Source organism: Mirounga angustirostris, unplaced genomic scaffold, assembly GCF_029215605.1.
Source record: "Mirounga angustirostris isolate CCGP_5_RB_7025 unplaced genomic scaffold, mMirAng1.0.hap1 SCAF_8, whole genome shotgun sequence".
Taxonomy (NCBI): Eukaryota; Metazoa; Chordata; class Mammalia; order Carnivora; family Phocidae; genus Mirounga; species Mirounga angustirostris.
In genome coordinates, this window is record NW_026991716.1 from 29,898,706 (window position 1) to 29,911,928 (window position 13,223).

General features: G+C 52.2%; 1 protein-coding gene across 7 annotated transcripts; it reads left to right on the top strand.

Moving 5' to 3' along the window:
- Nucleotides 1-1,087: 1,087 nt before the first annotated feature.
- BRD2 (bromodomain containing 2) lies at nt 1,088-12,988 on the top strand. 7 transcript variants are annotated; one of them, XM_045866650.3, is made up of 15 exons: nt 1,097-1,475; nt 1,934-2,094; nt 3,003-3,075; nt 4,050-5,361; nt 6,945-7,248; nt 7,852-7,989; nt 8,481-8,619; nt 8,706-8,920; nt 9,014-9,388; nt 9,896-10,024; nt 10,220-10,471; nt 10,592-10,857; nt 11,484-11,788; nt 12,015-12,137; nt 12,249-12,988. In XM_045866650.3, exons 4-15 carry the CDS (start codon nt 5,333-5,335, stop codon nt 12,383-12,385), a joined length of 2,412 nt encoding a protein of 803 aa, XP_045722606.1. In that variant the 5' UTR covers nt 1,097-1,475; nt 1,934-2,094; nt 3,003-3,075; nt 4,050-5,332; the 3' UTR covers nt 12,386-12,988. The 7 variants fall into 7 exon arrangements, with proteins under 7 accessions (XP_045722605.1, XP_045722606.1, XP_064453519.1 ...); XM_064597449.1 differs by lacking the exon at nt 3,003-3,075; XM_045866651.3 differs by lacking the exons at nt 1,097-1,475; nt 1,934-2,094 and adding an exon at nt 2,195-2,874.
- Nucleotides 12,989-13,223: the final 235 nt, after the last annotated feature.

Below are 13,223 nucleotides of genomic sequence, written 5' to 3' on the forward strand. Positions count from 1 at the left end.
AAATGGAGGATAGCTTTAGAGTAAGAGATAAGGTTGACCAGGTCTAAAGAAAAGGAATTTCCTTAAACCGAAGAGAGGACTTCTGGTACAGTACTGAAGGATTACAGACAAGGCCCAGTTCATAGGAGAGAGATGAAAAATCGCGAGTTCTCCCGCAGGTTGGCTCTTCTGTTCTATTGGTGGGGAATAGGGGTTACGGACTAGAGTGAAGATTTGAACCCATAACTGAGGGTCAAGGGAGAGATTACTGGCTATAAACAAGTAAAAGGTTTGCTTTAGGTGGCGAAAGAATCACCATAATATGCTTAGGTTTCTATGGGATTTATTCAACATTGAGAGAATAGAGGGCAAAGCCTTAGGAAAAAGTAGGAGTTTTAACTGAAATGGTAGAGCATGAGTTCAGTAAAAAGTGAAAGTGATCAGAAGGAAGGTAAGTTTTGTGGAAGTCAAGGAGTCGAGGCTGAGAGGCCTCAGTGAAGCGACGAAGTCTAGGTAGGTTCAGGAGAAATAAGAGGCTGTAAAGCTGCCTAAGACAAAGATGCCGAACAAAACGCCCACATCGACAGTCCGCAGCTCATTTCCCGCGGGAGGCACCAAGGATGTAAACTCCCTTTCCCCTGGTCGAACTATATTAGGCCCGGGGAAGGACCCCACCCTGCAAGCCCTCACATCCCCGGGTCCAGGCCCCACGCTCCTTCACTGCCAACAACTTGGTGGGGCGCGTTTCCGCCGGACTCCGTCCAGGACGAACTAAGCGGCACTCTACACCTGAGTAAAAGGAACCAAACCAAGCCGCCCCGGGACGCCCGGCACGGCGGCTGGTACTAAGGCAGGGGCCGCTAAGGCAAGAGATCTGCGCGCCGCGCCCGCTTCCGTCCCACCCACTGCGCGAGCTCCCAGGACTAGCGAGAGAGCGGCGGTGCCTGCACACGCATGCGCTCTGCTGCTCTCCCCGCGGGCTCCGGCGCTCCTTTCCCCTCCCCCAACTGATCGCACCCTTGCGCTTGCGCAGTGCACGTTCTCGGGCAGCGGCAGCCATGCTGAACCCGTACGGAGAGGCTAGTGGGGGGGACAGGGTCGACGACAGCGGGATAGGAAGCCGGGGTTATGGAGAAGCAGCGGAATTAAAGCGCCCTGGGTCTCTGGAGATAGGCCAGGACCGTGCGGCCTCCTTGGCCGCTTGCACGACCCCCAGAAACCTTTGGAAAACTGGTCCTCGTGGAGGGGGGAGGGGGCGGCTGCCACGTGACCCGGGTCAGCCAATCTGGGTGTTGCTGACGTGGCGGCGCGGCCCCGACGATCTCCCCACCCCCCCAGCTCGCTCGGGAAGGGAGGGGCTGGGGGTTACGCCCCCTCCCCCAACACAGCTTCAGTTTCCCGGGGGGGTGACACCCCGGATAACATCCTCTTCCCCCCTTCCCCCGCACCAAGCCGAGGGGAACGTTGGCTCCCCCCCGGAAGATTCCAGGTTCCAGGTGAGAAGGGGCCCTTGGGGGGGCGGGGATGTTGCTAGTCATTTAAATGCTTAAAAAACGGTGGGGAGTCCGGGGAGGGGCGAAATTCTTGGGGTTCAGAGAAGAACCTGAGGGTGGGAGGGTTTGTCCTTCAAACAGTTTACAGCCAATGGGAGCGTGGAGGGGGGGCGAGCGGGAGAGGGCCCCTCAGATGGGGGAGGGGAATGGCCAACCTCATGCCTCCATACCAATTGGAGGGCAAAGGGGCGTGGGGGCGGTGTGTGCCCCCATTCCATTCGTCCCCTGGGGGTAGAGGAGTCCGGAGCCAGGTGAGGTTTCTTTTTGGCGGCCGGAGGGAGGGGTGACCCAGTGGGCTGAGGAGTGGGTGTGGTGTCTGTATTTCCTACTCTTGGATGTGAGTGGGCAACCCAGGTTGTGAACTGAGATTGTTCCCGGGCGCCCACTCCCTTTCTCCCCAGAGACTCTGGAAGGAGCATTTCTGTGCTTTTGTGTCAGCGGTAGGAAGCTCGCAGTCATCACATGGCATGCTGGAGGTTACGCTTCGAATCGCTTATCGAATTTGTGTGCATTCACGTGGACGCGGCCTGTGGAGCCTTCTGTACAAACCTTCGTTGCCTCGGTGGGGGTCTTAGCATGTGTTACCCCAGGCTGGGGAGGGCTTACAGGCTGAAAGCTTGGGGTTCGCTTGGGAGCAGAAACCAAGCCCAAGGTGGGTGCTGGGAGGGCTGTAGAAAGCGTGGTCTGAGACAGGAGGGAGTGAGGCTTAGGATCTGGAATGATTTCACAGCTCACAGGGTTTCGGGTTTCTCCAGGGTGGCGTCTTTTGCCTTCTTCATCCCCTCCCCCATTCCTGAACAGTTCTCTCCTTGTGTACTGCGGGGGAGGGAACGGAAAGGAGGGAAGAGTTATTTTTCCAAATTCCTGACTAGCTGTTAGCTTCCCCTGTGACTCATGGGGGAAGGGAGGTTTGGGAGGGAGTAGGGAGCAGTGATTTTCCGGAATGCAGGAAAGTAAGCCAGAGTAAGGTCTGGCTGCCCTTTCGCTTTCGAAGACCCAGCGTTTTCGCGACCTCCTAAATTTTTCTCCCTGGCCGGCCCCCTAATGGGCCTCTGCAACCTTGCGAGGCCTCGGGCGGAGAATTGCAGGTTTAGGAGGCTGGGCCACTAGGGGGAGGGGAGAAGGCCTCAGCAAAGTTGCTGTGTCATTGCCCGCCCTGCTGCAGCCACCCGCGCCAGCCCGCGTGTACTTTTGGGGCCGAAGCCTGATCCCTGCGTGGGGGAGGGCGGTAGTAACGGGAAGAGACTTTCTTCCCGGTGTGCACTTCCCCCCGCAGGGTTTGCCCGACTCGGGTGGTCGAGAAGACGTGAGATTGGCGGCCATTTTAGACGCAGTAACCGAGGTTAGGGCTCAAGAATTACTACGAAAGGAGGGAGGGTGAGGTGGTTGGAGCGCAAGGACCTAGGCCCTCACGAGCCTTGGGGGGGGGGCTCTTAACGTTCGTTGATGTACATTAATTTCTTTTCTCAGATATGCAGTCTGTTTTCTGTCTTGGTGTCCAGAGAAGGGGAGATGGAAAGGGAGACCTCCCGCTAAAGCCCAGGTTGGGGATAATTCTTTAACTCCCGCATCAGGGGACGAGGGGCGGGGTGGGGCGTGGGCTCAGAGATGGCTTGAGAGATCCTGGCCTTGTATTTTGTGTCTTTACTCATACATAGTCTAACCCTAGTCAGGTAGCAAGATCGTGGGGAAGACTTAGTGAGTAGGTTGGGGGAGGGGGCGAGACTGAGCTCCCAAAATGGCTCCTGTCCCTCCTCGGAGGCGGACGGCCCGGGGGGAGGGGAGAAGGGGAGAGAAGGAGGGGGAGGGCTAGTGTGAGCTGCAGCCGCCGCCGCCTCCGCTCGCCCTCCTCCCTGGCGCTGACCGATGGACCAGCCGCTCCGTGGGGAGGACTCCGGACCCTGGTGGGGGGGTGGGGGGGCCCTGTCGCCCCCGTGGCGGAGGGACCCTAAGAGGGGGTTTCGGGCCTGCCCTCGGGATGGGGGAGGGCCAGGAGCTTGGGGAAAGGTCTGAGCTTGCCAGGAGGAGGAGGGTGTTCACCCTGATTCGCCCCTCGCAGGACTTGTTTTTTCTGCTCTGAGCCAGACACCGGAATGAAGTTTGGGGAGGAGGTGGGTTTCATTTTATAGAGAATATGGGTATGTTTGTGGAGATTTTGCTCCCACTTTAGGGCTGCCGGGATTTTGTCGACCAGGCAGATACTTTATGGGTAACTGAAGGTATGAGCAGGGAGGGATTGCAGAGGTGCTTGGGCGCAAGTTTTGGGAACGTATCCTAGATTTGGTTTGTCTTGTTGGTAAGCCTTTGGGAGCGCAATGATTCTGAGTTTTGCCTTTGTCTTCCGATTATTTGACCTGGGGAAAGACGGGGAGGATTTTAAGACTGCGGCAAGCCTGTATTTTTGATTGTGGAGTATGGGAACGTTAGATCTCTCCATGGCTACGTTCGAGAGCCCTTAGTTATCTGCTAGAGTAGCAGGCCGCGGCTTCTGAGATGGCGTCTTCTTCCTCGTTTCAGATTCTTCACTGCAGCGGCCTCTGCCGAGAACAACAACCCGCCAGGCGTCCTGCGGCCACACCCTGGCGGGCCCAGGCCGGCTACGCCCACGCGGCCCCCTCTTGTCTTGTCGGTGTGGCCAATGGAGGAGCTACGAATGGCACGACCTGCCCGAGCTTGGCAGTCGCCGGTCGCACCGGTCTTGGACGTCTGGGAAGACTTTGTTGGAAGGGGAGGCGGGGAGAGGGTGCTGCACCCATGCCAACCTCTTTCCCTGGAGTCGCCGAACCACAGCGCAGCCAATTGGCTCAGAGATGTGGCGGGTTGCCGGTTCCCTATGGGTCTATGCGGCACTCTTCTGCCTAGTGACTGACACCTTGGAAATGAAGCTTATGACGTCATCGCTCCAGCCAACCAATAGAAAACGCTCCCGCGGAGAGCTGTTCCTCCCCTTTCGACTCTGCTGCTTCACGCGCGTGAGCGAGAGTGCGCGCGCGGAGGGGGTGGGGGAAATCTCGAGCACGGTGGCGCGCATGAGCGGCGAGGCTCCGCCTCCCTGCCTATATATAAAGGGCTGGCGCGGGGCTCGGCGGCGCCATTTCGCGCTGGAGTGGAGCAACCTCTAGAACGAGCTGGAGGATTCTGCCTACTGATAGCCTTCGAGTCGTCGGGGGCCGCCATTGCAATCCACGTCCATCCGTTTGGAAATGGCCTTCGTCTCGGCCTATGACCGGTCCCGGCGGACAGTACAGACCCCATAGAAGCCCCCGACGCTCCCCTTTTTCGGGCCCCGCCCAATTGTCGGAGTCTGTCAACCCCCTCTACTCCGCCCTCAAGAGGATTTCAAAGATGGAGGCGGCGGCTCCCTAAACCACTTTGCGTGTTCATCCGCCTCCATCCGAGATCGAAACGGGACCTCGTCCGCTGCGGGCAGTCCCAGCAGGAAGAGGGGATCCTTGCAGATGAACAGCGGGCAGTATTGACGACGGTGTCCGGGATTGGGGGCCGTCCTAGTGTTTGAGGAGTCCGTTCCCCCTCGCTCGCCCGCCTCTGCTGAGGCCGCCGCCATTTTCTCGCTGTCCGCCTCCCGCGGAGCGCGCCAAGCTGTTGGGAGCTCTCAGAGAAGCCGCGGAGAAGATTGCTTTCGTGCCGGCCCGGCGGGGGTGTTGTCGCCTGGAGGGCCAAGGGCAGCGGCCCTCCATCCCTCCCCGACTCCCCGGGTTATGCTGGACCGGAAGGTAAGGGGAACCGAGGCCACCCGGACTTTCCGCGGCTGAGGGCAGCGCCGGTTCCCTGTGGTCAAGATGCTGCAAAACGTGACTCCCCACAGCAAGTACGTCCCCGCGATTCGCGTGTGGGAAGGAGACGTTGGGGGCTATGGCACGGGGATGTGGGGCGTCGGGTTCCGAGGGAGGACAGAACCGACTCGGGCGCGTTGCTGTTCCGCGGCGCGACTGTTGGCTCTTGGGGGCTCGCGGAGGGGGTTGGGTGACGGTTTGGGAACGGTGGTAGAGGACCAGATACTGCGTATGGAGGGAGTACAGGTTGTCAATTTATGCGTTACTTTTCCCGCCGTGGTCCAGTCTTAAATCTAGTCGGACAGAGCTGGGTTGGCGGCGGAGTCTAATGGGAATAGACGACATTGAGTGGGTAGCCGGTCCTGTGGGTGGTGGGTCTGGTGTCTAGCATTGGTCTGTCATGGGTCTTTTAGGGTGTTTCGTGGCCACATCTGGCACCTTAAGAGTGTTGCCATGGTGATAGAGGAGCCTCAGACTCGCTACGGAGATTCCCAGAGTAGGGTAGACGGATTACTTTTAGCCTGTGGGTTCGTGTGTCCAGTCTGGGTCATTAAATCTTTGCTTGTCTTTCAATGACAGAATCAGTTTTGGGTTGGCTTTGCGTGCGTTTTGTTTGGAGGGTGGTTTTTGATACCTTTGAGAGTTTCATTCTGGGCAGGAGGGTGGAGCTAAGGATTTTTAGTCCAGCTCTGCGGATGTAAACAATGAGATTTCCGTGTAGTGTCTGTAGTCTTAGGCCCTGGAAACACCTGGTCCTGAGGAGTACCAGAGAGAATAGAAGTTTGAGCCAGTCTTGGCCATTGATTTCAAGAGTCTGGTGCTAGAGTGGGAGCCGTTAATATTTTTTTGGCGGGGTCGGGGGTGGTCTGTCACTATTCAGGTGGAACTTGCTGACCTTGACTGGGGACTGGGCCAGCTTTATTTTTGAGTCCTTTGGAGGAAGGAGACGAATTCGATTAATTTCTGGGGTTTGGCATCTGGGTTGTTCCAGCTGTGAAGTCAGACAAATGCCCCCTTGTTTAAAAATTTTTTTTAAGTTGGTAAGGTTTCCCGTTAGATTTCTGATTCATTCTCTGCTTTAAATTAAGTAGAGCTTGTGGGGAGGATGGTGTTGTGTTCTCTTGTGCCCAGTTGGATTTTTAGGTGTCTCATCAGCATTCTATGAAATTTGCTCCCTTATTTTGTTCCCTTCCTCTTTTCACTGGCTTCCCTCAAGGCTCAACCACCTAGCCCCTAGTGAGGAAGAAGCTTGGGGTTTGAGCTTCTCTGCTCCACCCATTTTGCTTGAGTCCTATCCTGTGAAGCTTGTGGTTCTTAGATTCTATGCTATGCTTTATGGAAACCATCTTGGGACTTTGTGTTTTTTTTAAAGGGAACTACAGATGGTAGAGCTTATTAGAGTCTAGAAGGTGGGATCTGGATAGGTGTACTAAAAATAGGGAAACAAAAAGTGGGAGGGGGGCGCAAGAACAAAGCTCCACAGATTGGATACTGGTTGACTTACAAGCTTGATTATCTCTTACTGACTTCCAAGTCTGGATTTATTGGGTATGTAGTGTGAGTGGCAGTACTGATTTTCATGAAATTATCACATCTAATTATGTTTCCCATTTCACAGGCTCCCTGGGGAGGGGAATGCAGGGTTACTGGGGCTGGGCCCAGAGGCAGCAGCGCCAGGGAAAAGGATTCGAAAGCCCTCTCTGTTGTATGAGGGATTTGAGAGCCCCACAATGGCTTCAGTGCCAGCTTTACAACTGACCCCTGCCAACCCACCACCCCCGGAGGTGTCCAATCCCAAAAAGCCAGGACGGGTTACCAACCAGCTGCAATACCTGCACAAGGTGGTGATGAAGGCTCTGTGGAAACATCAGTTTGCATGGCCCTTCAGGCAGCCTGTGGATGCCGTCAAACTGGGTCTGCCGGTGAGTAGGGATATTGGAGTGGGGAGGTATTGGGAATGGAAAAGAAAGTGTGTGAGTGGAGGTGGGCTGCTTAGTATAGGTGCTGCGGCCCCTAGGGACTTCCCATCCCTCCCCTATAGGGCAGATAGCCACCAGGTGTCTGGATTCTTGGTCCTTTGTGATTATTGATCCAACCGCTTGCTATCTTGGCATCTCTCATTGTGCCCTCCATGTGTCCTTCCTTAACTTTTGTGCCCTGGCTCCATTTTACAGATTCCCACCCCAGGTTGGGAGAGGACCACGGTGGCCAAAATTCTTAGCTTCTTCCTCTCCCTCATGCAGCCCATGGATAGCCAATCCCAGAGGTAATGTCACAGGATGGGAAATATTCAGAGTGGGTGGGAGGTGGGTGGTTAGAGAAAGGCACTAGGGGCCTCCTAACGGGTGTTAAGAATCCCATTCCATTTTTTTTTCTGTCCTTAGTTTAACTGGGGCCGCAGTGTAGGGGACTACATACTCTGATGCGTAGGGGGTGTGTATGTGCGTGTGTTTGCTGGGGTCAGTAGTTTAGGAAAACTGGCATTTATTTTTTAGTGGCTCTGATCCTAGCATTTATTTCTTTAGGATTATCACAAGATTATAAAACAGCCTATGGACATGGGTACTATTAAGAGGAGACTTGAAAACAACTATTATTGGGCTGCCTCAGAGTGTATGCAGGATTTCAACACTATGTTTACCAATTGTTATATCTACAACAAGGTGAGTTTTTTTTTAATGGGTGTTCATTAGTAGATGGAGGAAGACTGCTTCTGTTTACTGCTAGATATTTTGTTGGTATGATGTTTGAAGGTTCTCAAAGTGGGTAGGATCCAGAAAATCTGAGCTCCAAAGGATACACAGTGATGTGGCTTCAGAGATCTGGAGTTAAAGGTTATTTAAGTAGAACATTTACATACTTGGGGATGGTGGCCCTGTTTCTCAAGAGAACTCTCTAGAGGGCTGAGTAGAGCAGAATGTATTCTCCTTGACAGTCTCATTCCCTTCCTTACTTTTGAACTTTTTTCTCTACTGCATTTTGAGGGACAGTAGGGTAGGACGTGGAAATAAGTGGGCTAGTATAGGTAATATTCAGTTCTTGATGACAAAGTTGTCTGAGGGGCTGTGGTGATGCTTGGGGTAGGAATTCCTCAGAAAAATGGTTTGTCTTCCATTAACTGGCGTTTGAATCTTCTTGTTTGTGTTTTCTGTAGCCCACTGATGATATTGTCCTGATGGCACAAACGTTGGAAAAGATCTTCCTACAGAAAGTGGCATCAATGCCACAAGAGGAACAAGAGCTTGTGGTGACCATCCCTAAGAATAGCCACAAGAAGGGGGCCAAATTGGCAGGTAGGAAGAGCGGTAGTTTTCCTAATGGAGACAAGATGGGGAAGATAGTAGAACTGATTTTTTTTTTTTCCTTTCCTTTTTTCCAGCACTCCAGGGCAGCATCACCAGTGCCCATCAGGTGCCTGCAGTTTCTTCTGTGTCTCACACGGCCCTGTATACTCCACCACCTGAGATACCTACCACTGTCCTCAACATTCCCCACCCGTCAGTCATCTCTTCTCCCCTTCTCAAGTCCTTACACTCTGCTGGACCCCCGCTCCTTGCTGTGTCTGCAGCTCCCCCAGCCCAGCCCCTTACGAAGGTACGGATCTGTGGATTTCTTTTGGGCAGCGGGAAGGGCAAGGTCTTGGATGAGGTGGACCCTAAAAGGCTCGCATCTTGTTTTTCTCTGCAGAAAAAAGGCGTAAAGCGGAAAGCAGATACTACCACACCTACCCCTACGGCCATCCTGGCTCCCGGTTCCCCAGCTAGCCCCCCTGGGAGTCTTGAGCCCAAGGCAGCACGTCTTCCTCCTATGCGTAGAGAGAGTGGCCGCCCCATCAAGCCCCCACGCAAAGACTTGCCTGACTCTCAGCAACAACACCAGAGCTCCAAGAAAGGAAAGTTGTCAGAACAGTTAAAACATTGCAATGGCATTTTGAAAGAGTTGCTCTCTAAGAAGCATGCTGCCTATGCCTGGCCTTTTTATAAACCAGTGGACGCTTCTGCTCTTGGCCTGCATGACTACCATGACATCATTAAGCACCCCATGGACCTCAGCACTGTCAAGGTACCCACTGCATGGGGCAGATGGGATGCTCAGGCAGTGATTGGAACTTTGGGTTCAATAAAACGGATCAGTCACTTTTTATGGGCACACGGCAATCTTGATTCTTGGTATTTTATTTTTACAAAATGGTAATGGGACAGGAGGTTAAGTACTTGATAATTGAATGTGTATTTTTTGGAGCTTGAAACTATACGGTGAGTTTTGTTTTCAGAGCAACACTACTCATGTGTGTTTAAGTTCTACTTACTGGGTTAGGGAGTAAGGGGTTGGAAGGATAGTCAGAGGCCACCCACCCCTATCACTTAGAAATGGTTTTTTTTTCTAGACGTAGATATTTCTTCAACCCACCCAAATTCCTTTGACTTCAAACTTGAACTCCAGGGCATAGATCTTTAAGGTCATCCCTACTGTGCTCTCAAGAGAGGGCTATTCTTGCGGTGTCTGGGGTTGGCAGGGAAAGGTGCGTCTCCCTGCCTGTGCAGCTTCTGATGCTGCCTCCTTCTGCAGCGGAAGATGGAGAATCGTGATTACCGGGATGCACAGGAGTTTGCTGCTGATGTGCGGCTTATGTTCTCCAACTGCTATAAGTACAATCCCCCAGACCACGATGTTGTGGCCATGGCACGAAAGCTACAGGTGAGTGTCACAGTTGGAATTTGAAGAACAAATGGGTCTGGGGAGAGCGATTTTTGTCCTTTGCTATACCGCCTTATTGTGAGGCTCTCCCGAGTATACACAGTTGTAAATTGGAGCTGGACTGTACCACCAGGTGGCTGGGTGTAATCGGGGCACTATTGACTAGCATGGTTCAGAGGGTGTCTTTCTTCCTAGGACGTATTTGAGTTCCGTTATGCCAAGATGCCAGATGAACCACTGGAACCAGGGCCTTTACCAGTCTCTACTGCGTTGCCACCTGGGTTGGCCAAATCCTCTTCAGAGTCCTCCAGCGAGGAAAGCAGCAGTGAGAGCTCTTCTGAGGAAGAAGAGGAAGAAGACGAGGAGGATGAAGAGGAAGAAGAGGAGAGCGAAAGCTCTGACTCTGAGGAAGAAAGGGCTCATAGATTGGCTGAACTACAGGAGCAGGTATTTTGTTACTTAGTTTATTTTGTAAAGTCATGCCCTGTCTTTGCCCTAATTTTTTTTTCTCTTATTTTTTATTCTACTTTATTTTTTTCATTATACATCTGATTCTTTTGTCTCCAGCTTCGGGCAGTACATGAACAACTGGCTGCCCTGTCCCAAGGCCCAATATCCAAGCCAAAGCGGAAGAGAGAAAAAAAAGAGAAAAAGAAGAAACGGAAGGCAGAGAAGCATCGAGGCCGAGCTGGGGTTGATGAAGATGACAAGGGACCTCGGGCACCCCGCCCATCTCAGCCCAAGAAGTCCAAGAAAGCAAGTGGCAGTGGGGGTGGCAGTACTGCTACACTAGGCCCCCCTGGCTTTGGACCTTCTGGAGGAAGTGGCACCAAGTAAGTTCTAAGAGGTTAGGAAGCAGAGACAAACTTGCCTATTACTATAATGTCCAGGGGGAGAATAGTTTCTCCCACTCCTTGTAAAGTTTTTTCTAAACCAGAGGTCAGCAAACGTTTTCTGTAGTTGGCTGGGTAGCAAACACTGATTTTGAGAGCATAACTATAGTCTCTCAGTTACTCAACTCGGGGGGGGGGGGGGGTAGTACGAAAGCAGCTATAGACCTTATGGAAGCATGGGTAGGGCTATTCCAATAAAACTTTATTTACACAGAAACTAGTGGCAAGCCAGATTTGTCCCCAAGTTTGTCTGTTCCTTCTCTCTGCACCAATCTATAGTTTGTCTTGCTTTCCATGGTGGGGTGAGTTAGAGTGTTTCAGGGAGCAAAAAGATGGACTCATGACCTCATACCAGTGTCTAGTTCTCAAAGCACAAAATAAACGGTAAGTGCTTAGCATGTGAGAAGGTCTGTTTTCCTGAGGAGTGTTGGTAGTATCTCCTCTCCAGTTGGTTTACCCATTTGCCTTAGGGGAAAACTGAAGCATTACTCTGGCAGGAAATTGAGATTAATAAGCGTTGGGAGAGGTTAGTGATGCTTTCCTAACTGACAAAATTTTGCCTGTAGACTGCCCAAAAAGGCTGCGAAGACAGCTCCACCTGCCCTGCCTACAGGCTATGATTCAGAGGAGGAGGAAGAAAGCAGACCCATGAGTTATGATGAAAAGCGGCAGTTGAGTTTGGACATCAACAAATTACCTGGGGAGAAACTTGGTCGAGTTGTGCACATAATCCAGGCCAGAGAGCCTTCTTTGCGTGACTCAAACCCAGAAGAGATTGAGATTGATTTTGAAACCCTCAAGCCATCCACGCTTAGAGAACTTGAGCGCTACGTCCTCTCCTGTCTACGAAAGAAACCTCGGAAGCCCTATAGTGAGTATGACATGATCTTCTCATGAATCCAGCAATCCTCGAGTAGTTTTGAGGACAGTTTAGAAAAGAATAATAGGGAATGTCTGATGCATTCCTGATTGTCAGTTCCCAGGGTGGGGGGGGGACATGCCTGTTCCCCAGTCAAGAAAGGAACTTGGCAAATAGGAAGGTGCAGTGAAACTCTACGCTTGTGGCGGTCTGAGAGCTGGAGTGTTTGTTTTTCTAGCCATTAAGAAACCTGTGGGAAAGACAAAGGAGGAACTGGCTTTGGAAAAGAAGCGGGAACTAGAAAAGCGGTTACAGGATGTTAGCGGGCAGCTCAATTCCACCAAAAAGCCCCCCAAGAAAGGTGAGTACCCTGTAAGCTACTACAAACTCATTACATACACCTCTCGCGACTCTTTCCTTGACAAATGGAGATGAGATTGGTACGATTCTAATGTGCAACCTTGTTCTGCAGCAAGTGAGAAAACCGAGTCCTTGTCGGCACAGCAGGTAGCAGTGTCCCGCCTCAGCGCTTCCAGCTCCAGCTCCGATTCCAGCTCCTCCTCTTCATCGTCCTCTTCTTCGGACACCAGTGATTCAGACTCAGGCTAAGGGGCCAGGCCAGATGGGGCAGGAGGCTCCGCAGGACCGGACCCCTAGACCACCCTGCCCTGCCCCTCCCCCCCTTTCTGTGACACTTCCTCATCTCATCCCCCCTCCCCCCACTGTAGGAGAGCTGGCTCTGCAGGGGGGAGGGGCGCAGGGACATTTACTGAAGGAGGGACTTAAATGGACAAAATAAGATTGAGTTCCCAGCCCCATTGAGAGTGACCTCTTGGGCATAGAGCCCCCATTCAAAATGACGGGCGGGGCAGGGGTACAGGGTGGGAGTGGGCAAAGGCCCTGATAACGGGGTTTCCTGAGGCCATAGCTGCCCTGTTCACTTGTAAAGGCCCTGTTTTGAGGTGGTTTGTTCTAATTTATTTTAAGCTAGGTAGGGCTGAGGGGTATGGGGTCATGGTCCCCTCAGCCTCCATGGGGAGGGAAGAAGGGGGAGCTCTTTTTTTACGTTGACTTTTTTTTTTCTACTCTGTTTTCCCTTTTCCTTCTGCTCCATTTGGGGCCCCTGGGGCTTTCAGTCATCTCCCCATTTGGTCCTCTGGATTGTCTTTGTCTGTTGATTCTAACTTGTAAATAAAGAAAATATTATTCAAATTTTGAGTTACCTTAATAACGTTTGCTTTGTAGTGTTTCAAAAGGAACATAGTATAAAATTTTGAGGAAAATATTCCTGAAGTGAGAAAAGAGCTATCTTGTGGTTGGATTATCTTCTTAGTTTTTAAACCGGTAAGCTGGTGCTGTGGTGATAAAAAGTTCATCTGCTTTGTAAAGTGAATCCTTCAAAATAACCTTCAGGTTCATGGTTTGCTCTGTTTATTTGTTTTTGTTC